Source organism: Hyla sarda, chromosome 7 (assembly GCF_029499605.1).
Source record: "Hyla sarda isolate aHylSar1 chromosome 7, aHylSar1.hap1, whole genome shotgun sequence".
In the NCBI taxonomy this organism is placed as follows: domain Eukaryota; kingdom Metazoa; phylum Chordata; class Amphibia; order Anura; family Hylidae; genus Hyla; species Hyla sarda.
The window spans coordinates 111,542,338-111,567,755 of record NC_079195.1 but is presented as its reverse complement, the minus strand read 5'-3'; the positions used below and the strand labels follow the sequence as shown (position 1 = coordinate 111,567,755).

The 25,418-nt window shown below is 41.7% G+C and overlaps 1 protein-coding gene and 1 long non-coding RNA gene across 3 annotated transcripts in view; one reads left to right on the top strand and one right to left on the bottom strand.

The window, feature by feature from the left end:
• The window catches only part of MICU1 (mitochondrial calcium uptake 1), a 276,130-nt gene that overhangs the window by 127,169 nt on the left and 123,543 nt on the right, over positions 1–25,418 (bottom strand). For both annotated transcript variants that reach the window (XM_056530455.1, XM_056530456.1), the window contains exon 6: positions 670–784. In XM_056530455.1, the coding sequence (XP_056386430.1) occupies positions 670–784 (115 nt within the window). The remainder of the gene's footprint in view (positions 1–669; positions 785–25,418) is intronic.
• LOC130282331 (uncharacterized) lies at positions 11,121–25,216 on the top strand. The gene is made up of 3 exons (XR_008846345.1): positions 11,121–11,292; positions 15,456–15,588; positions 24,751–25,216. It is a non-coding gene; the product is annotated as an uncharacterized LOC130282331 (long non-coding RNA).

Genomic DNA, 25,418 nt, shown 5'->3' with positions numbered 1-25,418 from the left:
AGTCTTATAGGAAGTCCAGTGGTGGAGCATATCATGAAACTAAGCAGAGGAAAAGTTGACCAGCTGTCCATTACAACCAATCAGATTGCTTCTTTCATTTTTCAAAAGGCATCTGGAAAATGAAAGAAGCAACCTAATTGGTCGATATGGGCAACTGGTGAACTTTTTCTTTGCACAGGCTTTGATAAATCTCCCCCAAGGACCTCGACAATGAGTTCAGAACTGGAGCTGTCCAGCAATCTTAGTAACTCACTGAGCAGAGCTGTAGCCTGGTGAAAAAAAGCTTCTGGGAACAAATCCTGACATTTACATTGTTGAAGACAACCATTTAATCAACTTTAGGGTAATCAAAAACAAAGCCAAACCCCCTTTACCCTATTAGTGATACAGAGGGTTATAGATGGGTGATAAGCAATAATACAGAGCTCCTCTAGATTTTGCCTAACTGGTTCATCCATCATCACTGCCAAGCTCTGTTCCTCTTTGTTTTCTACTCAGCTCTTCTAAGAGAATGAAGCATGCTGTAGACAGCCTACAAGACTTTCTATAAACCTGCACACTTAGCTCCACACATTGGTTGTTAAACAGCTTTCCTGAGAAGAATTTTAACAACTGGATAAGAGATGACAACTCTTTACAACTTGTATTTATTTTATAACAGATACTTACTTGATAAAACCGTAGTAAGGAAAATATAGTCCGAGAATGAGATCAGTCCACATTCACCTAGTGTGTAGAAAATACTGTCCTCATCTGCAAACTTCTCTCGCTCTTGAGAAATTTTCTATAAAATAGACACAAATGCATTAAACATTACAGTAAATCAGGCAAGTCCAATGTGATCACACTGGATAGTATTTAGGTTTTAGTTTTCAAAGTTTTCGATAAAAAGATGAGGAAATTATATGACTTCTTACCAATATCTAGGTCCCCCTTTTTACAATTATTAAAAAAAAAAAAAAACTACGGTATGTAATGTTAAAGTATTAGGGGTATACTGAATAAATTGTGACCAGAAATGAAAAGCTCTGAAAACTAAGAAAGGACTATAATCTGAAAAGTGTGATAGAGAGTAACAAACACATAGGTATAAACATCTGTAGAACAAACCACACTTTAAATACAGAAAAGGAGGTCTATAAACGAAAATCAAAAGTATCTTGCAAACATAAATGGAAAAAGCATGCAACTGCCAGAGCAAGAAATGTATATACATGACAAACACTAAGGAATCTAGTAGTCTACACAAAAACAGAAACACCATCACATTAGGGTCCAGTCCATGAACTGTACCCACTGGTTACCTCTGTCTAGCGGAGATCCAATCATATACAAGATAAAGGAAAGAGAATTGGTTAAACAAGAACAAAGTGTTATGAAACAATCAGCAACGATGCACATATCCAGGCGGCTGGACAGAGGAGATTCTCTGCAGATGTCTTGGCCAGATGGCTCTGTTACACCAGGGAACATGTTGCTACCACTAAACTGAGTGATGTTATTGCTGTACAGATAGGGAATTCCAGAGATAACAAATGTGCATATGATATATGAGCAGAAACAAGAGAGACCTCTAATGACTTTTAGTATGGGAGTTTGGAAGAAGGTAAATAAAGAGAAGAGCCCTAAAGACTTTAAACATCTGGGTTGAGTATGGTTTCTTCCAACTGCAGTTTATGTATACTTTGAAATGGTATAATGTGTGAATTTTAACAAACAGTAGATAAGTAATAAAGCATGAGAAGAGCAGGTTGCAAGTCAACATTAAAGTGTTCCTGTCATTTGTAAAAACTTTTTCTATAATGTAGATAATAACATTAATATTTGTAATATACATTAAACAAATTTTTTATTTTTGGGTGAAAAAATGCTGTCTTGTCCCAGAAGCTATTGCCTGTGTGTCTCTGTGAGGAGACCATATACAAGAAGTATGGGTTGGATAAGCACTGTCAATCAGCCTGCTCTGTGAGCCAGTGGCATGTCACAGAGCCTCAGTGCGCAGAACCCTGCTTGCCCACAGTGCGCAGAGCCCTGCTTGAACACAGTGCGCAGAGCCCTGCTTGTCCTCAGCGGGCAGAGCCCTGCTTGTACACAGTGCGCAGAGCCCTGCTTGTCCTCAGTGCGCAGAGCCCTGCTTGTCCTGTATTTCCATCATATACCTTAACTATGAGAGACATGAGAAAAAAAAAAACATACAATCAGTGTCTGGTTTTTAAAGAATTTATTTGCAAATTACGGTGGAGAATAAGTATTTGGTCAATAACAAAAGTTAATCTCAATACTTTGTTATATGCCCTTTGTTGGCAATGACAGAGGTCAAACATTTTCTGTAAGACTTCACAAGGTTTTCACACACTGTTGCCAGTATTTTGGCCTTTTCCTACATGCAGATCTCCTCTAGAGCAGAGATGTTTTGGGGCTGAGATCTGGACACTGGCTAGGCCACTCCAGGACCTTGAAATGCTTCTTAGGAAGCCACTTATTCATTGCCCAGGCGGTATGTTTGGGATCATTGTCATGCTGAAAGACCCAGATCGTTTCATCTTCAATGGCCTTGCTGATCGGAGGTTTTCACTCAAAATCTCACGATACATGGCCCCATTAATGCTTTCCTTTACACGGATCAGTCGTCCTGGTCCCTTAGCAGAAAAACATCCCCAAAGCATGATGTTTCCACCCCCATGATTCACAGTAGGTATGGTGTTCTTTGGATGCAACTCAGCATTCTTTCTCCTCCAAACACGACAAGTTGAGTTTTTACCATAAAGTTCTACTTTGGTTTTATCTGACCATATGACATTCTCCCAATCCTCTTCTGGATCATCCAAATGCTCTCTAGCAAACTTCAGATAGGCTCGGACATGTAGTGGCTTAACCCCTTCCCGCAGAATGACTTATATAAACGTCATGATGCGCGAACTACCAGCATAGTTTTGCAACAGCTGGAGGCACACGGGTTGGGAAACACTGAGTTAGGAAATAATGTTTCCCAACCAGTGTGCCTCCAGTTGTTGCAAAACTACAACTCCCAGCATGCCCAGACGGCCAAAGGGTATGCTGGGAGTTGTAGTATTGCAACAGCTGGAGAAGAACAGTTTGGAGACAGCTAAGTAGTGGTGTCCAAACTGTAGTCCTCCAGATGTTGCAAAACTTAAACTCCAAGCAGGCCCAGACTGCCCAAACATGCTGGGAGTTATAGTTTGGCAACATCTGGAAGAGCACAGATTGGAGACCTCTTCACAGTGGACTCCAAACTGTGGCCCTCCAGATGTTGCAAAACTACAACTCCCAGCATGCACGTACAGCCAAAGGGCATTCTGGGAGTTCTAGTTTTGCAACAGCTTGGGGTTTGACCCCCACCAAATGTGAATGTATAGGGTGCATTCACACAGGCAGAGGTTTACAGTTTCTCGCTGCAAGTTTTAGATGCAGCAAATTTTCTGCTGCAGCTCAAACTCCCAGTGGGAAACTCACTGTGAACCCCCGCCCATGCGAATGTACCCTAAAAACACTACACTACACTAACACAAAATAAAGAGTAAAACACTACATATACCCCTGCACAGTCGCCGTCCCCCCTCCCCAATAAAAATGAAAATATCAGGTACGGCACTGTTTCCAAAACGGAGCCTCCAGCTGTTGCAAAACTACAACTCCCAGTATTGCCGGACAGCCACTGACTGTCCAGGCATGCTGGGAGTTTTGCAACAACTGGAGGCACCCTGTTTGGGAATCACTGGCGTAGAATACCCCTATGTCCATCCCTATGCAAATCCCTAATTTAGGCCTAAAATACGCATGGCGCTCTCTCACTTCGGAGCCCTGTCGTATTTCAAGGCAACAGTTTAGGGCCACATATGGGGTATTTCCATACTCGGGAGAAATTGCCTAACAAATTTTGGGGGGCTTTTTCTCCTTTTACCCCTTATGAAAAGGTAAAGTTGGGGTCTACTCCAGCATGTTATTGTAAAAAAATTTATTTTTTTACAGTAACTTGCTGGTGTTGCCCCATACTTTTTCACAAAAAGGTAAAAGGAAAAAAAAGAGGCCTCCAAAATTTGTAATGCAATTTCTCCTGAGTAGGGAAATACCCCATATGTGGAGGTAAAATGCTCTGTGGGCGCACAACAAAGCTCGGGAACAAGAGCGCCACGTAAATTTAACGTGATTTGCACAGGGGCGGCTGATCGTTACAGCGGTTCTGACATAAACGCCCACATGTGACCAAATTTTGGAAACTACACCCCTTAAGGAATGTAACAAGGGGAATAGTGAGCCTTAACACCCCACAGGTGTTTGAAGAATTTTCGTTGAAAATAAAAAAAAAAATTTCATTAAAATGCTGGTGTTATCCCAAATTTTTCATTTTCACAAGGGGTAATAGGAAAAAAGCCCCCCAAAATTTGTAACACCATTTCTTCTGAGTATATAAATACCCCATATGTTGATGTAAAGTGCTCTGCAGGTGAACTACAATGCTCAGAATAGAAGGAGCACCATTGGGCTTTTGGAGATAGAATTTGGCTGGAATTAAAGGCCATGTGCGTTTACAAAGCCCCATGGTGCTGGAACGGTGGAACCCCTTCCCCACACATGTGACCGCATTTTGGAACTACACCCCTCACAGAATGTAATAAGGGGTTCAGTGAGCATTTACACCCCTCAGGTGTCTGATAGTGTCTGAAAATGTAATTTTTCATTTGCACAGCCCACTGTTCCAAAAGTCTGTCAAACATCAGTGGGTGTAAATGCTCACTGCACCCCTTATTAAATTCTGTGAGGGGTGTAGTTCCCAAAATGGGGTCACATGTGGGGGGAGGTCCACTATTCTGGCACCATGGGGGCTTTATAATATATATATATATTTATTAATTTACACATCTGACTTTACCGTAAACACCTGTGGGGTGTAAAGGCTCAATAGCATGCCATGTGTTTTTTATTTTTTATTTGCTGTTATGGAACCATAGGTACTTCCTAAATGTGACATGCCCCCCTAAATCCATTTCAGCAAAATTCACTCTCCAAAATCCCATTGTCGCTCCTTCGTTTCTGAGCCCTCTAGTGCACCCACAGAGCACTTTGCGTTCACATATGAAGTATTTCCTTACTCGAAAGAAATTGGGTTACACCAAATTTGGGGGGCATTTCTCCTTTCACCCCTTGTAAAAATTCAAAAACTGGGTCTACAAGAACATTTTAGTGTAAAAAATTTAGATTTTGAATTTTCTCCTTCAATTTGCTGCTATTCATGTGAAACACCTAAAGGGTTAACAAACATTCTGAATATCATTTTGTATACTTTGATGGGTGCAGTTTTTATAAAATGGGGTCATTTATGGGGTATTTCTAATATGATGACCCCTCAAATCCACTTCAAAACTGAACTGGTCCCTGAAAAATACTGATTTAGAAAATTTTGTGAAAAATTGGAAAATTGCTGCTGAAATTGCTACCCTATGATGTATTCCAAAAGTAAAAACATGTCAACTTTATGATGCAAACATAAAGTAGACATATTGTATAAGTGAATAAATATATAATTTATTTGGTATGTCTATTTTCCTCACAAGCAGAGAGCTTCAAAGCTAGAAAAATGCACAATTTTCAAATTTTTCATGACATTTTTGAATTATTCACCAAGAAATGATGCAAGTATCGACGGAAATTTACCACTATGATAAAGTAGAATATGTCACGAAAAAACTCTCGGAATCAAATTCATAAGTAAAAGCATCCCAGAGTTATTAATGCCTAATGTGACAGTGGTCAGATATTTAAAAAATGCTCTGGCCCTTAAAGGGGTACTCCCACCCTAGACATCTTATCCCCTATCCAAAGGATAGGGGATAAGATGTCTAATCTCGGGAGTCCCCCCGCTGGGGACACCCGCAGTATTGCATGCGGCACCCACCTGTTTTTTTGTCTGGAAGCGCTGGAGGGTCTGAGTCACGACTACGGGAACGGTAGTCCGTGACGTCAGGACTCCGCCCCTGTGTGACGTAACGCCTGTCCCCTCAATGCCATCACACCCCCTCCCATAGACTTGCATTGAGGGGACGGCGTGGCGTCACACGGGGACGGAGTCCTGACGTCACGGACTTCCGTTTCCGTAGTCGCGACTCAGACTCTCCAGCGCTTCCGGACAAAAACAGGTGGGTGCCGCATGCAATACTGCGGGGGTCCCCATCGGCAGGACCCCCGAAATCAGACATCTTATCCCCTATCCTTTGGATAGGGGATAAGACGTCAAGGGTGGGAGTACCCCTTTAAGGGCCAGAGCATTTTTTTAAATATCTGACCACTGTCACTTTAAGCATTAATAACTCTGGGATGCTTTTACTTATGAATTTGATTCCGAGAGTTTTTTCGTGACATTCTACTTTATCATAGTGGTAAATTTCCGTCGATACTTGCATAATTTCTTGGTGAATAATTCAAAAATTTCATGAAAATTTCATGAAAGGCCGAAATGACCTCGGTGCTTAAGGGGTTAATATTAGAATGGCACATAAACCATCCGATCTCATAAACAGAAACCTAAATGGCGTATAAGACATGTGATCCCACAAAATTGTATTTGTCATCATGTGGGATCACGTCTTATACGCCATTGAGGTTTCTATTTATGAGATTGGATGGTTTATGTACCATTCAAATATTAATTTTCCAGAAATTTTGTATAACTAATGTATTTGTTCCAACTTTTTTTTGTTATACGAGTTATTCACATTGCTACCGTTTTGTGTTTACAATATCAGGCACTTTTCTATGTCCATTTGTTTAATTGACAAACTTTTTTTTCTCCTAAATATAACTGGACTACAAAAGTGCCTGTATAACCTATCCATTTTCATTTTATTCACACGTGTAATGTCTATATAATTACTAGGTCACACACACTGTTGTGCTCATGACAATACTTGGGATTAAAGTTGCAGTTCACACTTATTAGTGGTGATGTGTGAGCCTGAGTCTTCTGATAACTTACCGCATTGATCCGTTCTGTATTTTGTGGCTTTGTATGAACCTGCATACATCATGAGGATTCTGGTTCAGGCCCGCGTTGACTGCTGGGCTCATTTGAAGTTGTCACTATATAAAGGGGAACATGCCCATGAACATATTTCTAAGAGCCACATCAGGCTCGAAACGCATTGGGGTTTCTTGTTTTATTTTCTCCATGGATATTCTATCGTTTTTATTGTAATGGAATAAAAGTGAAGTTTTAATTCATCACCTATTGCTTTGGAGCAGCTGGAGGCTCTTGCTTTTTTGCCCTCTTTCCAGTTACTGATCGTAGCCTTTGTTACTTTGGTCCCAGCTCTCTGCAGGTCATTCACTAGGTCCCCCGTGTGGTTCTGGGATTTTTGCTCACTGTTCTTGTGATCATTTTGACACCACGGGGTGAGATCTTGTGTGGAGCCCCAGATCAAGGGAGATTATCAGTGGTCTTGTATGTCTTCCATTTTCTAATAATTGCTCTCACAGTTGATTTCTTTACACCAAGTTGCTTGCCTATTGCAGATTCTGTCTTCCCAGCCATGTGCAGGTCTATAATTTTGTTTCTGGTATCCTTCGACAGCGTTTTGGTCTTGGCCATAGTGGAGTTTGGAGAGTGACTGTTTGAGGTTGTGGACAGGTGTCTTTTATACCGATAAGTTCAAACAGGGGCCATTAATACAGGAAACGAGTGGAGGACAGAGGAGATTCTTAAAAGGACATCTGCAGTGTGATTAACACTTATCCCCTATCCACAGTATAGGGGATAAGTGTTTGATCGCGGGGGGTCCGACCGGTGGGACCCCTTGTGATCTCCTGTACGGGACCGCGGCTGTCCCATGCAGGGGGCGCGCCAGCCACAGCATGATGTTGCAGCCGGCACGCCTCCTCCATACATCTCTATTTGAGAGGCGGGGAGGCAGCGTTCGTACCTCCCCGTCTCCCCCATAGAACTGTATGGGGACGGGGAGGAGACGGGGCGTCACCGTCGACCTCTAGGTCGACGCTACGTCTCCTTGAGCGCTAATGGCGGCACCCCGTTAGTGAGATCGAGGGGGGTCCCAGCGGTCGGACCCCCCACCCGATCAAACACTTATCCCCTATCTTGTAGATCGGGGATAAGTGTATATTGCGCTGCAGTTGTCCTTTAAGGGGGTACTCCCGAGGAAAACTTTTTTTTTTTTAATCAGCTGGTGCCAGAGAATTAAACAGATTGTAAATTACTTCAATTAAAAAATCTTAATCCTTCCAGTACTTTTTAGGGGCTTTATACTACAGAGGAAATGCTTTTCTTTTTGGATTTCTCTTCTGTCACGACCACAGTGCTCTCTGCTGACCATTTTAGGAACTGACCAGAACAGGAGAAAATCCCCTTAGCAAACATATGCTGCTCTTGACAGTACCTAAAATGGACATAGATGTCAGCAGAGAGCACTGTGGTCATGACAGAAGAGAAATCCAAGAAGAAAAACATTTCCTCTGTAGTATATAGCCCCTAAAAAGTACTGGAAGGATTAAGATTTTTTTTTTTTTTTGAAGTAATTTACTAATCTGTTTAACTTTCTGGCTCCAGTTGATAAAAAAAAAAAAAAAAAGGATTCCATGGAAGTACCCCTTTAACCCCTTAAGGACAAGCGCATTTTGGCCTTAAGGACCAGAGCGTTTTTTGCACATCTGACCACTGTCACTTTAAACATTAATAACTCTGGAATGCTTTTAGTTATCATTTTGATTCCGAGATTGTTTTTTCGTGACATATTCTACTTTAACATAGTAGTAAATTTTTGTGGTAACTTGCATCCTTTCTTGGTGAAAAATCCCCAAATTTGATGAAAAATTTGAAAATTTTGCACTTTTCTAACTTTGAAGCTTTCTGCTTGTAAGGAAAATATATATCACAAAAAAAAATGTTATTCACATATACAATATGTCTACTTTATATTTGCATCATAAAATTGATGAGTTTTTACTTTTGGAAGACACCAGAGGGCTTCAAAGTTCAGCAGCAATTTTCCAATTTTTCACAAAATTTGAAAATTTCTCGATATTTTTCAGGGACCAGTTCAGTTTTGAAGTGGATTTGAAGGGTCTTCCTTTTAGAAATACCCCATAAATGACCCCATTATAAAAACTACACCCCCCAAAGTATTCAAAATGACATTCAGTCAGTGTTTTAACCCTTTAGGTGTTTCGCAGGAAAAGCAGCAAAGTGAAGGAGAAAATTCAAAATCTTCATTTTTTACACTCACATGTTCTTGTAGACCCAATTTGTAAATTTTTGCAAGTGGTAAAAGGAGAAAATGTTTACTTGTATTTGTAGTCCAATTTCTCTCGAGTAAGCACATACCTCATATGTCTATGTAAAGTGTTCGGCGGGCGCAGTAGAGGGCTCAGAAGCGAAAGAGCGACGGGGATTTTGGAGAGAACATTTTTCTGAAATGGTTTTTGGGGGGCATGTCACCTTTAGGAAGCCCCTAGGGTGTCAAAACAGCAAAAAAAAAAAAAAACATGGAATACCATTTTGGAAGCTAGACCCCTCGGGGAATGTAACATGGGATAAAGTGAGCCTTGATACCCCACAGGTGTTTCATGACTTTTGCAAATGTGAAAAAAAAAAATTCCTAAAATGCTTGTTTTCCCAAAAATTTTACATTTTTAAAAAGGGTAATAGCAGAAAATAGCCCCCAAAATTTGAAGCCCAATTTCTCCCGATTCAGAAAACACCCCATATGGGGATGAAAAGTGCTCTGCTGGAGCACTACAGGTCTCAGAAGAGGAGTAGTAACATTTAGCTTTTTGGAAGCAAATTTTGCTCTGGGGGCATGCCGCATTTAGGAAGCCCCTATGGTGCCAGGACAGCAACAAAAAAAAAAAACCCACATGGTATTATATTTTGGAAACTAGACCCCTCGGGAATGTAACAAGGGGTTAGGTGAACCTTTATACCCCACAGGTGTTTCAAGACTTTTGCATATGTAAAAAAAAATATATATATATATTTTTTTTTTACCTATAATGCTTGTTTTCTCAAAAATTAAATTTTTTTAAAAAGGGTAAAAGCAGAAAATAGCCCCCAAAATTTGTAACACAATTTCTCCCGAGTATGGCGATACCCCATATGTGACCCATAACTGTTGCCTTGAAATACGACAGGGCTCCAAAGTGAGAGCGTCATGCGCATTTGAGGCCTAAATTAGGGACTTGTATAGGGGTGGACAAAGGGGTATTCTATGCCAGTGATTCCCAAACAGGGTGCCTCCAGCTGTTGTAAAACTCCCAGCATGCCTGGACAGTCAGTGGCTGTCTGGTAATACTGGGAGTAGTTGTTTTGCAACAGCTGGAGGCTCCGTTTTGGAAACAGTGGCGTACCAGACGTTTTTCATTTTTATTGGGGAGGGGGGCTGTGTAGGGGTATGTGTATATATAGTGTTTTTTACTTTTTATTTTATTTTGTGTTAGTGTAGTGTAGTGTTTTTAGGGTACAGTCGCACGGGCGGGGGTTCACAGTAGTTTCTCGCTGGCAGTTTGAGCTGCGGCAGAAAATCTGCTGCAGCTCAAACTTGCAGCCGGATACTTACTGTAAACCTCCGCCCATGTGAGTGTACCCTGTATGTTCACATTGTGGAGGGGGGAACATCCTGCTGTTGCAAAACTACAACTCCCAGCATGAGCTGACAGACTGTACATGCTGAGAGTTTTTGTTTTGCAACAGCTGTAGGCACACTGGCTATGTATCACTGAGTTTTTTACCTAACTCAGTGTTTCACAACAAGTGTGCCTCCAGCTTTTGCAAAACTACAACTCCCAGCATGTACGGTGCATGCTGGGAGTTGTAGTTTGCAACAACTGGAGGCACACCGGTCGTGAAACACTGAGTTAGGTAAAAAAAAAACTGAGTTTCACAACCAGTGTGCCTTCAGCTGTTTCAAAACTACAACTCTCAGCAGTCACCGACAGCCAACTTGCATGCTGGGAGTTGTAGTTATGCAACCAGCAGATGCACCACTACAACTCCCAGCATGCACTTTAGTTGTTTGTGCAAGCTGGGGGTTGTAGTTATACAACAGCTGAAGGTACACTTTTCCATAGAAAAAATGTGCCTCCAGCTGTTGCAAAACTATAAGTCCCAGCATGCCCATAAGGGAATGCTGGGAGTTGCGGTGGTCTGCCTCCTGCTGTTGCATAACTACAGCTCCCAGCATGCCCTTTTTGCATGCTGGGAGCTGTTGCTAAGCAACAGCAGGAGGCTGTCACTCACCACCAACTGCTGCTCCACGCCGCCGCACACAGGTCAGTCCCTCGTCGTCACCGCCGCGCTCCTGGGGCCCCGATCCCAACAAGGACGCCGGGGATCGGGGTCCCAGCTCCCGGGGTCTTCCTCCCGCACACGCTCACGTCCTCCGGAAGAGGGTATGAGCGGGTTGCGGGAGTGACACCTGCAGTAGGTGCCCTGATTGGTGGGCCGGTAAACCGGACGACGAATTAGGGCGATCGTGAGGTGGCACCAGTGCCACCTCACCCTTGCTGGGTATGGCTGTTCGGGGCCAGCAGAGACGGCCCCGATCAGCCAGTAATTCCGGGTCACTTGAGACCCGATTGAGCCGGAATCGCCGCAGATTGCTGGGCTGAATTGTCCAGCGATCTGCGGCCATCGCCGACATGGGGGGACATAATGACCCCCCTGGGCGATATGCCGCGATGCCTGCTGAACGATTTCAGCAGGCATCCGGCTCCGGTCCCCAACCGGCTAGCGGGACCGGATTTCCCATGGGCGTATGGATACGCCCTCGGTCCTTAAGGACTCGGAATGTAGGGCGTATCCATAGGCCCTATGTCCTGAAGAGGTTAAAGAAGAAGTTACAAGTCTGTGAGAGACAGAAATCTTGCTTGTTTGTAGGTGACCAAACACTTATTTTCCACCATAATTTGCAAATAAATTCTTTATAAATCAGACAATGTGATTTTATGGATTTTTTTTCTCATTCTGTCTCTCATAGTTGAGGTATACGTATGATGAAAATTACAGGTCTCTCTCATCTTTTTAAGTGGGAGAACTTGCACAATTGATGGCTGACTAAACACTTTTTTGCCCCACTGTATGTCCAAGGATCCTGAGAAATCCCAGTTTGGAACACCAGATGCAGCAAGCTTTTGCACACAGAGTCCCCTCTGGTAAAGCATAGGCTTAAACAGGGTTTGGCTCCAGATTTACGGGCATGTATGAACCAGATAAAAAAAAAACAACAAACTTTTCACAAGAAAACATTTTTGATCCAGTGCAATCAAACCGGAGGTCAACTGTGCCAGACCACTGGACAAAGGTGAACCCACCCTTAGAGAGGTAGACAGACTTTCAGACCTGCCACAGGTAAAGTAATTGTTAGAAGGGATAACTTAATTAAAAAAAAAAAAAAAACTACAGAAGAACGTTGTTGATAGATCAAGGTCTTGTACATACAACATAGTATAACAGCCAGACGCTGAGCCTTTTAAATTTAAAGGCTATATTCCCATTATCAGAGACAATAACCACCCTTACCCACCCAAAAAAATAACAAGTTTAAAAGAACTCAGACATGTAGTGCAGGCAACACTGATGACAACGGTATCTTCAGTATCTTCAGCTCTGGGCCCGGGCATCGGCAGAGCTTAGTGACGTCACTGCTGCTGTTCTCTGTTGGGTCCTGCTGCTAGCAAACAGCAGCGGTGATGTCACTAAGCTCCACCAATGCTCCAAGTCGGGCCCGGAACTGAAGATACCTTACAGCAGTGATGGCGAACCTATAGCACACGTGCCACGCCGAGCCCCCTCTGTGGGCACGCGGCCACAGGCCCCCGTCACATTCTGGACATCCCTGTGTCCCAAAAGGTCATTTCGGGACACAAGGATGTCCCGGTTAACTCTCTGCAACCCTGCGTTAGCTTTAAAAATGCAGGGACCACCGGGAGGTAGAGCATGCAGGGATGTCACTGACGTCCTGTGCGTGCGCCCGTAAAGCAAAGCAGAGCAGAGCGGAGCATCGGGGAGGACCGAGGATGATGCGCGCATGGTAAGCATGGTGACCAGCGGGACGTCATCTTCTGTGTTCCGACACAGACATACACGCTCCAGCCATACACCTGCCTAATGTGAAGGAACACTGCCTGCCTAATGTGGGGGGAACTTTACTGCCAACCTTGTGGGGGGAACTTATACTGCCAACCTTGTGGGGGGAATTATACTGCCAACCTTGTGGGGGAAATTATACTGCCAACCTTGTGGGGGGAATTATACTGCCAACCTTGTGGGGGGAATTATACTGCCAACCTTGTAGGGGGAATTATACTGCCCACCTTGTAGGGGGAATTATACTGCCCACCTTGTGGGGGGATTATACTACCCACCTTGTGGGGGGATTATACTGCCCACCTTGTGGGGGGAATTATACTGCCCACCTTGTGGGGGGAATTATACTGCCCACCTTGTGGGGGGAATTATACTGCCCACCTTGTGGGGGGAATTATACTGCCCACCTTGTGGGGGGGGGGGATTATACTGCCCACCTTGTGGGGGGGGGGATTATACTGCCCACCTTGTGGGGGGGGGGGATTATACTGCCCACCTTGTGGGGGGGAATTATACTGCCCACCTTGTGGGGGGGGGGAATTATACTGCCCACCTTGTGGGGGGGAATTATACTGCCCACCTTGTGGGGGGAATTATACTGCCAACCTAATGTGGGGAAACTATACTGCACCTAATGTGGGGGAATTATACTGCACCTAATGTGGGGGAACTATACTGCACCTAATGTGGGGAGAACTATAGTACCAACCCTAATGTGTATTCTGATTTAATTGCTGTGCTGGCATTTTGAGGGGAAAAAAGTTGGCGTGAATTACGGTTCGGGCACTCAGGCTCAAAAAGGATCTCCATCACTGCCTTAGAGGATTGCCGGAGAACCACAGCACGGAACAGGACAAGGTAAGTACCATGGCATCAATGTCAACTGCACTACCAGTTTGTACCATCAGGTTAGTGCAGGTGACACTGATGACAGATTTCCATTAAGGAGAAAGGATGAGAGCTAAAAGACATTAAAATACAAATTCATTAACATCCATAGTGAAGCAATGCTGAAAACGAATAAATATTAATACATAGACTTTTCATGAGTTAGGCTGAGTTCACATTAGGTTTTGAGCTTACGGGAACTGGATCCGGTTGGGGGGGGGGGGGGAAGAGAGAGTAAAAACTGGGCGCTCCCATATCTCATTCATTTTAATGAGCCGTCCGGAGTCAGAAAGTGACTTCAGTCGGCTCATTTTTTCCCCCGTATCCGGTTTTCTGACTGGACCTAAAACTGTGATATGCCGCGGTTTTAGGTTTGGTTCGAAAATCGGATACGGGGCAAAAATGAGTCGACTGGAGTCACCGTTTGACTTCGGTCGGCTCATTGAAATGAATTAGATACAGGCTGGGTCCGGCTGGCATATGGGAGCGCCGGTTTTCGCTCCCCCCAGCCGTATACCTTTCCCGTAAAGTAAAATCGTAGTGTGAACCCAGCCTAAGGCTGTGTTCAAATATCTGTCGAGAGATTCCATCACAGCCTTTGTCATATCTAACAGGAAGGACAATGCAACATCCAGCAACCAATGGACACCACAACAGACTCCATTATAAGTCAACGGGGTCCACCAGGAACCCTTAATGTCCATTATGTTAAAGGGTACCTTTCATCAAAAAAACTTTTGATATATTATAGATTAATGTATGCAGAATGACTTTCCAATAGCATGTTATTAAAAAATATGCTTCTTTCTATTTAATTTTCCACTTTGAAAAATGACCACTAGGGGTCTCCCTACCAGTCCTTTTTTTATAGATTTCAGACTCGTGCAGGAGTCCTAAATCACAAACTGCAGCTGGAACACAGACAAACTCAGCACTGCTCACTGCCAGGGAGCAGTGCTGTGCTTGTCTGTGTCCCGGCTACACTCTGAGATTTAGGACTCCAGCATGAGTCTGAAACCTATAAAAAAGGACTGGTAGGGAGAAAATTAAATAGAAAGAAGCATATTTTTTAATACCCTTTAAGCATGTACTTTATTTTTTCTTCTAAGACAGTATAGAAAAAATTAACTGAAGATACAGGTGTAGACAGGGCCTGACATGTTGCTCACAAGCAAATCAAATCTGTATTTCCAAGCAGCACTAAATATTTATTTTTAATATATACTATAGTTTTGATAAAAATATATTTGAATATGTAATCTTGTCTCCCGTCAGCTCTGCAGTGATGTTAACAGAAAATGTAATGAATTGTTGTGGAAGTTGATCCATTAGGATCCATCCAGTAAGATCCATTGAGTATGGACAAGAGTAGTTCACCGTGATCACTATCAAGTTATTGACAAGTTAGCTCACACTGATCACTATCCACTAATACACTATTCTCTCTCTGGTTGTTTAGGTGTAAAGCATGAAAGGGCAGTAAATGAGCCTAGATTCTTCTAATTCCAGTCATTACAACAGAAGTGGGTCCTCCACAGTAATGTACTGCACACAGCAGTCCGAGCTGCACTAAAGAAAAGAGAAGCAAGGAGGTAGGGATTTACCAATATTAACAACCATATATGAGATGCGTAAGTTAAAGGGGCACTCTGTCCCTACACATCTTATCCCTTAACCAAAGGATAGGGGATAAGATGGCTGATCATAACTTTTGAGCAAAAGTCGCAAAAAAGTTGCACATATTTAGACTGCGACTTTCTGGGCAACAAATTTAGATGGGAAAAACCAGTCTAAATCCTTTGATAAATATCCCCCACTGACTGTTGGGAACTTGATGCAAAACCTGGCACTTAGGGTGTCAATCAGGCCTAAGGGGCAGACTATTTAAAAAAAAATGTAGAATAAGAAGCAATATGGTCACACCATGGCAATACACGTGCCATATTTTTCTGCATATTTTGCTGTATTTTCTGCTGCTGATTTTGCTACCCATTGACTTGAATGAGTAGGAAAACATGCAGTAGCAAATATGCAGCAAACAACGGCATGTGTGACCCTATTTTAATAAAGAAAAAATAAGTACTTTATTAAGGTATGTGTTGCACATTAACTGCAGGAATGTATGCAACTGTTTTATTCACCCAATTTAGCTTTGGTATACTAAAATCCATGCACATGTATAGAATAGATTTCTGCAATAAATCTGCCATGAATATAATAATCATGAACAGATCCTGTTGATTCCACAGAAATTTTTATTGATTAAAAAAAAGGCTAATTTTATCAACTGTTTTAATCAATTTTCGCTTTATTTTTCAAACAAAGTTATGCAGTTTGCTGCGTTATCTGGTCTTACTTAAAAACATCCCAGTGTTCTATCCTCTAAACTACATCAATAGAATCATTTATCAGTACTTCCATCTGTTTCTGTTTTCTTCTGCTGCTATATGGGGTTGAAAGAAAAGAAAAAAAAAAAAACACCCCAGCTGTAATAAAAACAAGCAATGTCCCTTAAAAGCACATGTGTAAACTAAACCTTGAAACAACTATTAGCCACAATTACATGTAGGATATATTATTTGTTTGTAATGAGTCATTAGGTCTCTTAAATATTATATATATATATATATATATATATATATATATATATATATATATATATTCACACACACACACTTTATTATTATGGCTGTACTCATGATTTCATGTGCAGTTTTTCTTTGCTTATATAACTTTCATCATGACGATAGAATCAGTTAGTGAAAGTTATGATAGCTAGGCGGATAGTTCTGCATCTGAGAATAACAAGCATTTGAGCGAATTCTCTGAACAATGGCTCAAGAATCCGATCCAATCAGCTTCATTATTGCTCAGGCTATTTGTTGTAAGCCAAGAGAAGCTGCTGTAACAAAGGAGCAGGTTATCACTATTTGACTAACATGAAAGCCTTTGATCCGCAGCTTTCCTACAGATTTAAAAGAAGGCTTACACTTTCAAAAGGTACAAAGATAGCACTGGAACGGTTTTAATATGCAGCAGCAGAAGCTTCAGAGCTTCCACATTCATATTAAGTCGATTTTAGCATTTATTTTTATATTCCATTTTTATTTAAAGGGGTTTTCCCAGTCACTAAAAATTACATTCCTCTTATGAAAAAGTGAATCTTTTCATAATAGTATTAAAGATAATCTGTCATTAGATTTAACTAGCATGAGATACTATGTATGAAGGGAGGCAGCACGTTATATAAAGGTAAAATCTTCATCCACACCATCCCTTGAGGACATTTCTGCTCCCAGGGATGGCAAGGATATATCGTTTTAAAAAGTCTCCCACCGCCAGTCCTGTGAGTAGTCCCCTGGGCGGGGAGCTAAACTAAGCTATATTGCGCTGTAATCATGCCCCCTCAGTGTGATTGACAGCCTGTGTCACCACTTTGCTCCCTAAGCAGATGGAGCAGAACAATGACCCAGGCTGTGCCCGGGCTGTCAATCATGCTAAGGGGGAATGGTTGCAGCGCAGCAGACGCGACTAGGTGAGTATAGCTCCCGGCCCAGGGAACTACTAACAGGGCCAACAGAGGGAGACTTTTAAACTATATTTCTTGTTGACACTCGTTTTATATGGTAAAATCTGATGACAGGTTTCCGTTAGCAACACCAGAATCTTACTAAAAGGGGTATTCCAGTATTTTTTTTTTTATTTGACTATACGACAGGGGTTGTAAAGTTAGTGTAGTTCATAACATAGTGTCTGTACCTGTGTGTGACGGTGGTCTCGCAATTCTTCTGTGATTTTCACACCAGTATATTTTTAACAGCATAAAAAATTACTCAGGTCTCGGGTTTTCCCAGGTTGCAGTGCGTCGAGACATGACATCACTAGTCAGGTGTGCAAAGGAGCCTGTCTGCTTCAATGGGTGGGGCGCCGCTGGGTGGGAGAAAGATCATTTTGCAACTGCTGTAGGCACGTTGGTTAGAAAACACTGGTCTTTTGAATGGAATGCAACTCATTTTTGTTTCAATGGGTGGAGTGGCTGACGTGTGGGAGGGAGAAAAGTGACCTCAAACTTACAAACATGGAACTATGGGATGTGTAGTTTGAGAATGAAATCCAACAAGAAATAGTCAGTGCACAAAAAGATAGCCACAGCATTATGGTAATCTCACAACATAGCCATTTAGCCCCCAAACAAGCATGGATCATTCCTAAGCATGTCCATTACTGTCTGGCAGGTAGGTACTAAAATCACCTTATTGTGGATAACCCCTTTAAACTTTTAACATGTTTCGTTAGAAACATAGAAAGTGTCTGCAGATAACAATTTGTCCCACCTAGTCTGCCCAATATGTTTGTAACAGGCACCATGCAGAAAAGGTTGGGTCGACAAAAGACAGACATTTAAACGTTGCAGAGAGCGGAGCTTGGCAATGTTCAGAAGCCCTGTAAAAAAAATCAATGGAGCACTAGCTGGGCATGCATGCTGTGTGCCATTCATTCATGGAACAATTCTCATTTGTTCTTGTGATAGGTGGGAGTTTCAGCAGTCGATCCCCCACTTATCTTGTTATCCCCTATCCTGTCAATAAGGGAATCACTTTTCAAGTTTGTAACATCACTTCAACATGGTAATCAATAGGATTTGTCATTTCTGTAAGGTCTATGCTTCGTGTACTCCATATACCTTGTCACTAAATGTAACTTACAAAGTATATAACAAAAGACAGTTCCCATGTCCATGACTGCAATGTATGTTTACAAGTTATGACTTTAAGCACTGCTATGGAGCACTAACTGCTGCTCTACAAGTTACATACTCTACAGGCTACAACAAACATCTTGATACATTTGTAAATTCCTGGGGGGGGGGGGGATGACCAAAATCCACAGCTTATCAGAAAATAGCACAAAAAAATGTTAAAGGAGAACTCCAGAATATAAAAATTGTCCCCCATACTGCCAGCAGTAAAAAAATAAAGCTGTACATACCTTCCTCCTCTCCCCCGGGGCCTCCGGTCTCTACCGCGATCCTCTTCCTGGTTGCTGGTGGTCAGCGAGTCATACTGCGCTCAGCCAATCACCGGCCGCAGTGAAGTCCCGGCTGGGCTGGCGATAGGCTAAGCGGCAGTGTGACGTGAAGAATTTTGTGTCTTGAAGCGTTCTCACACTGCCGCTCAGCCTATCGCCGGCCAAGTCGGGACTTCACTGCGGTCGGTGATTGGCTGAGCGCAGTATGACTCGCCGACCACCGGCAACCAGGAAGAGGATTGTCGGCAATATGGGGGGCAATTTTTATATTCTGGAGTTCTCCTTTAACAAAACTGGTTAATAATACAAAATTTCATTTTTGCAAGGTAAAAATGCCCAGCTTAGTTTAGTTTAAATATCCATTTAAAAACCATGTACAAATACATGAGAATATAAGAAGATGGCATTCACCACCATATGCTTTCACATGCTTTTATTCCACCATCACCATTGGATTAATGGGGTACAGGCAGATTACTTCACAAGTAGGAGCAACAACTGTTTTGTGAAATATGGTCATCCTCTGGCTCAACTTTTTATTTTATAGCTATAATACCTGCATTGCAACATGCACCGAAGTGTTACCACAGCAATATCCTTTCATACGTCTCATACACTACTCTACTTTTGTAGATTTCAGATGTTTTTATCCTACTATTATTCAGAAAAAAAATTCTTAAAATCTGAAAATATGGGAAGCTTACCTCCACTATTTTACTAAGTGACACGGGAATGTCTTTTATATAAGGTCACTGCATAATCACTTCTGAAACCAATGTGGATCCAGAGGTGTGCTTTTCTGAAATGAAACCTTTCCACATTTGAAAACCTTTATCCAACAAAACTACAGAAATAGCAGCAGGACATTGGTCGGACATTGTGGTTGAATTGCTTTAGATGTAATCTATGATGGCTATATTCCCTTAGCATTTGTAACGCATAGAAGAACTGGCAGCAACAACCAAGACCTTAAATTAAAAATAATCTGTTAGTGCAGTCATTGGAAAGAAGGGATATAGTAATCTTTTTGTTTCAACTAATTTCCCTTTACCACAACAGCAATAAAGTACGGCATTTGTTTGTCTCCAGCTCTCCCATAAAGATGCATGGAAGGGCATGTCAAGGAGGTCAGTCCTACCTTGATCAGACACTGATCCCCTATTGCATGGATAGAGGATATGTTTTAAGTAACCCTATAAAGTGTAACCGTCTTCAACATAAACTTCTTATATAATGTAGATAATACAATTATATGTATATTTGTAATCTACATTGGTTAAAAAATGTGTATATTGATGGGTGAAAAAGTGCTGTCCCTGCAGCTATTGCCTGTGAGGAGTCCAAATACAGGAAGTGAGGACAGGACAAGCAGGGCTCTGTGCAGGCTCCTGGCATGTCCATCATCCTGTTGTGAGCCCATAGCATGTCACAGAGCCTCAGTGCACAGAGCCCTGCTTGTCCTCACTGCACAGAGCCCTGCTTGTCCTCACTGCACAGAGCCCTGCTTGTCCTCACTGCACAGAGCCCTGCTTGTCCTCACTGCACAGAGCCCTGCTTGCCCTCACTGCACAGAGCCCTGCTTGCCCTCACTGCACAGAGCCCTGCTTGCCCTCAGTGCACAGAACCCTGCTTGTCCTCAGTGCACAGAACCCTGCTTGTCCTCAGTGCACAGAGCTCTGCTTGTCCTCAGTGCACAGAGCCCTGCTTGCCCTCAGTGCACAGCCCTGCTTGCCCTCAGTGCACAGCCCTGCTTGCCTTCAGTGTACAGAGCCCTGCTTGTCCTCAGTGTACAGAGCCCTGCTTGTCCTCAGTACACAGAGCCCTGCTTGTCCTCAGTACACAGAGCCCTGCTTGTCCTCAGTGTACAGAGCCATGCTTGTTCTCACTGCACAGAGCCCCTCTTGTCCACCCGCACTTCCTGTATTTGGACTTCTCATAGAGACACAGAGGCAATAGCTGTTAACCAATGTATATTACAAATATACATATAATGGTATTATCTACATTATATAAAATTTTTTGTTGATGACAGGTACAGATTGAGCTGCCAGACACCTCCCCAATGGTTCAGGTAGCATGAACGTGATGACAGGTTCACTTTAAAAATGAAGAAACAAAAAACTCTGAATGGCTTCGTAAGACTTGCATCTGTTATCTCCTACATAAATAAATGATACCTTGCAAAATTAATGCTTTAGAATATTGAAAAAGGTGAATTTATTTTTACGTTAGGTAAAAATCTGTTCCTGCTTTTAAACACTTTAGTGTCTAGCACTTATATTTCTCTCACAAACACCCTTTTTCTATTGCTCACTTGATTTATAATTCAGTGCCTTAGCTTCCTCGAGTTTGCTGTATTGTTCCTCTGCATTAAGTCACTGCGGGCTGCTCTGTAAACCCCTCCTCTCTGTTTTCATGTTGCAGTCTGATAGGACAGGAGAGAACAGAGGAGTGCTAGTCCCACCCTCACTTACTGGACTTTGCCATGCCTGTGCTTCAGCTGGGACAAAGATGATGCTGCAGCTGGACAGGATTATATTCTGGACAGTATGAAGACCCCCATAGTTTTTTTTTATAAGCCATTATTTCTATAATAATGAAATAAAATTTGCTTCTGAAGTATATTAGAAAGATTAATATTTTGTCAATATGTACAACATATAACAGTTTTTGAATCTGACCGTGCCCATTTAAAATAACTATGTAGTGAGAGTCCATAAGGCCTGTATGAAGGGTTCTAAATGATACCTAAAGTTTTGGAAGGTAGCTCTCCTCCAAATGAAAAAGATAATGCACTTTGATATGTAGATAATTCAGGGATTCTGTATCAAGCATGTTGTGCCATAGTTTTGCAGTGCTTTGTGTTTTTTTTTTTTTGTGTTTTGTTTTCTTGTGCCTCGCAGATATATCAAGAACGTTTTTATTTTATAAATGAAATCAATATAAAACTTTATTAATGGTTTATGGAAAGAGGTTAGTGAAGTGGATTCCAAAGAGCTTGTAAACCTACAGAATTGTTGATGACATATACCTGTGGAAATAATAAAATGTGTGTTTCCTCAGATACTAAGATGATGTAGATAACCATGAAGACAAACAATGTGTTCACCACATACAAATGATAAACGAAGGCCGACAGAATGTAAAGCTTTACAAATGATGGACGACTTCCTATTAACAATTTTATTCTGATTCTGTGATAGTGATATTGCTACATATCACTATATATTCTGTGTAGATAGACACTTGCACAAGGAGAAAACATTTGTGTCTACATTATTTCATGACCATTTGTAAACATCATTGGCCCGCTGAAAATAAGGCGGAATGCACATTTCTTGGGACTGGGAGGTAATGTAGGGTCACTGGAAGTCAAGTCTAGAAATTGGAAAACTGAAGTGATTTTTTAAATGAGGATCCTATTGCTCACAAAACACCAAATGCAGCCATGCTGTTTTGATCTCATGGCTTGTAAGCCATGCTATAACCATATTTAACATCATGTAAGTCTAACTACACATTTAAGTACACTACTAGAAATGTGCAAATTTGAAAATGAATGTATCACTGAAATTATGTAAATTACTTCAAACAGTAAATTATATAAGCTGCTAGAACAAAGACAGTATTATATAAATTACAAGTTATTAAACAATTTAAGGTCAGTTTTGATAAAAGGAAACATGGTAACTGTTCAGACAAACATAAATGTATTACATAAAAAATATATATAACCCAAACTGCATAAAACATTTTAGAGTGAAGCACAAACATCTAGTAAAACAATCCAATTACATGGAATTGCAATTGAGTAAGCTTAAAATGTTCATCATAAGCAGAAGCTATGAGGTATGGTCATCTCTCCAGGTGTACACTATTGAAAATGCACTATCTCCAATGATAGTCATCAGATAGTCACTATCTCCCTCATGGTCTTTAACTGCTGCTTGGAAGTTAATTCATTCATAGGGGATAAGTATTTGATCGCATGGGGATCTGACCTTTAAGACCGTGTTTCCCAACCCAGTCCTCAAGGCACACTAACATTCCAGGTTTTTTCAGTTACTCCATTGGAATAGAACAGGGAAAAATTAAAATCCTGGACTGTTGGTGTGCCTTGAGGACTGGGTTGGGAAACACTGCTCTAAGACCACCTGCGATTTTCCAGAATGGGGCACAACTCTCCCTGTGCACGTAGTGTGAGGTCCACATGCCCCTTAACGCACTCTTTTTCGGAGTGTCAGATATACATAAACGCTGTACTTGGTCAGGTCTCCCGCCATTAGGAATTGATATCCTATCGTCTATTCTGAAGTACCCCTTTAGGGTAGGGTCACACGTACCATTAATGCTGCATTTGATTCAGGTGTGTTTTTCTGTGCTAGCAAAGTCTATGAGAGTAATAATAAACACTCATATACTTTGCTAGAACTGTAAAAACACACGTGCCTCAATCTGTCAGCTCTATCTGGTGCTATGAGGCATAGACACCATTAGATAGTTGTTCAAATGTAAACTCAAGCAGTACCTTTCCTGTAGCAGATCGCAGTTGCCAGATGTATAAAATCGCCTATTTATTTTTAAGCCAGTTGTCAAGGAGGTGGGGCTAAAATACTTAAGTTTCACAGCCTAGCACACCACCTCAACACCAAGAATTCCCCTAGACAGACATATAGGGCAATGTACATCGATCACGGAAGGGTTGGGAGGGGAGGGCTAGCAAGGAAGTGTAGTATGCTGTTGCAATTGAGCAGCTTGGCCCTTCCTCTTTGACACATGGCAATGAGATAAAAAGTAGATTAAGTTTGGCAACCAACATGTAACACATGGTGCACGTTACTTATAGGTCAACTAAAAATATATGATAGCTAAATTAACCCATCCTAATTTGTAAGGGTCAGGGTTTTTGTCTTAAGTCCCATGCAAGTCTATGGGACATCTGGTACCTTAACTTCACAAGTTCCCCTTCTGGATCAAGGCCGAAACCACAATTTTTGCCAGATACACCTACATCACAGGTCCTAACCACAATCTCTTTATCACAGCGCCACCATAATCCACAAGCTCCACATCTTTAAGTGAATGCGTCACTTTCGAGTCTCACAACCTGCCACAATCCTTAAAAAGCCATGCTCCCTTCTATTTCAGTCTACAATCTCTTCATCACAGCTCAGTACCCATGTTAGGATGGAATATAAGGTCGGGACATGAGGACATAGTTTCTTTTCCTCTCCCAAAAGGTTTAGGCCGAGTACTCTGCTAGGTTCAAGATAAAGGTGCACATCAGTTATATACCAAATATATGATATACCAACGTGAAAACAATAGTTTCAGGTTAAGGGGTTATAGCATTTAACCCCAGACTACATCAAACATATGAGACAAAATAGATAATATGTTATCATACAGATATAATAGAGCAAAGAACACTTTGGACCCCAAATGTACCTCTAAATGCACACCTACATGTAGGACTCTGCTTACATTTTATATACACACTGCAAGTAAAATTAATTTTTTATACAGGTTTTAAATATAAGTAGATGTGTAGAACTGCCTGATCTATAAACCACACACATTTAGATACACATCATACAGACATCTTAGAAGAATAACTCTTACATGATTTATATGCATGAAAAAAAATGTTGCAAGCCCATACATCCTATCTTACTAGCACCATCCCCCCCTCAGTAGTAATCGATGACCTTGTTTCTTGTCCTCAGAGACCTTTGGACTGGAAAGAAAAATTTACATTCTGGACCTTGCAATGTAAACAGTCATCCATCACCATTACACTACCAGCACTGCCTGTAATTTAAGAGCCGCATTCTACAGCAATTCCTTTGGAGCAAGCTCTCTAGGCCCCAGGCGATAGAAGGCCAGGATACAGAACCCAACCCCATTGGAAAAGAAGAAAAAGATTAGTGGAGGCTAAAATAAGCAGATGCTGCATGGTCAAGACCCTGGAGTTGGCCACAAATACTAGCACTAATAAAAACATGTCTGCCAGGGACACTGTTTATCCTGATAAATTATTCTTCTAACACATCCTCTTATTTAGGTGCCATGTTCTATCTTTTTTGAGAAGGCAAATCTATCATGCTGCCATGAATAACCATCACCAATCAACTTAACCCATGAAGGATAGTGGCTTATCAATCACCCCGCTCCTGAGAGGCACTGGGAACATACTATTTGTAGTATAATAACCACAGCAATATAAACCTGCATTAGAAAGCGTGTATATGCAAATAAACAGCCAGCTAATTCTTGGTTGAGACATGTTATCTTAAGGTAAAATAGAGGTTATGCAAAATTAGAAAAACAGAGTAGATTCCTTTTAAAAACAGCAACATACCTGTCCTCAGGTTGAGTGTGGTGTTGCAGGGTA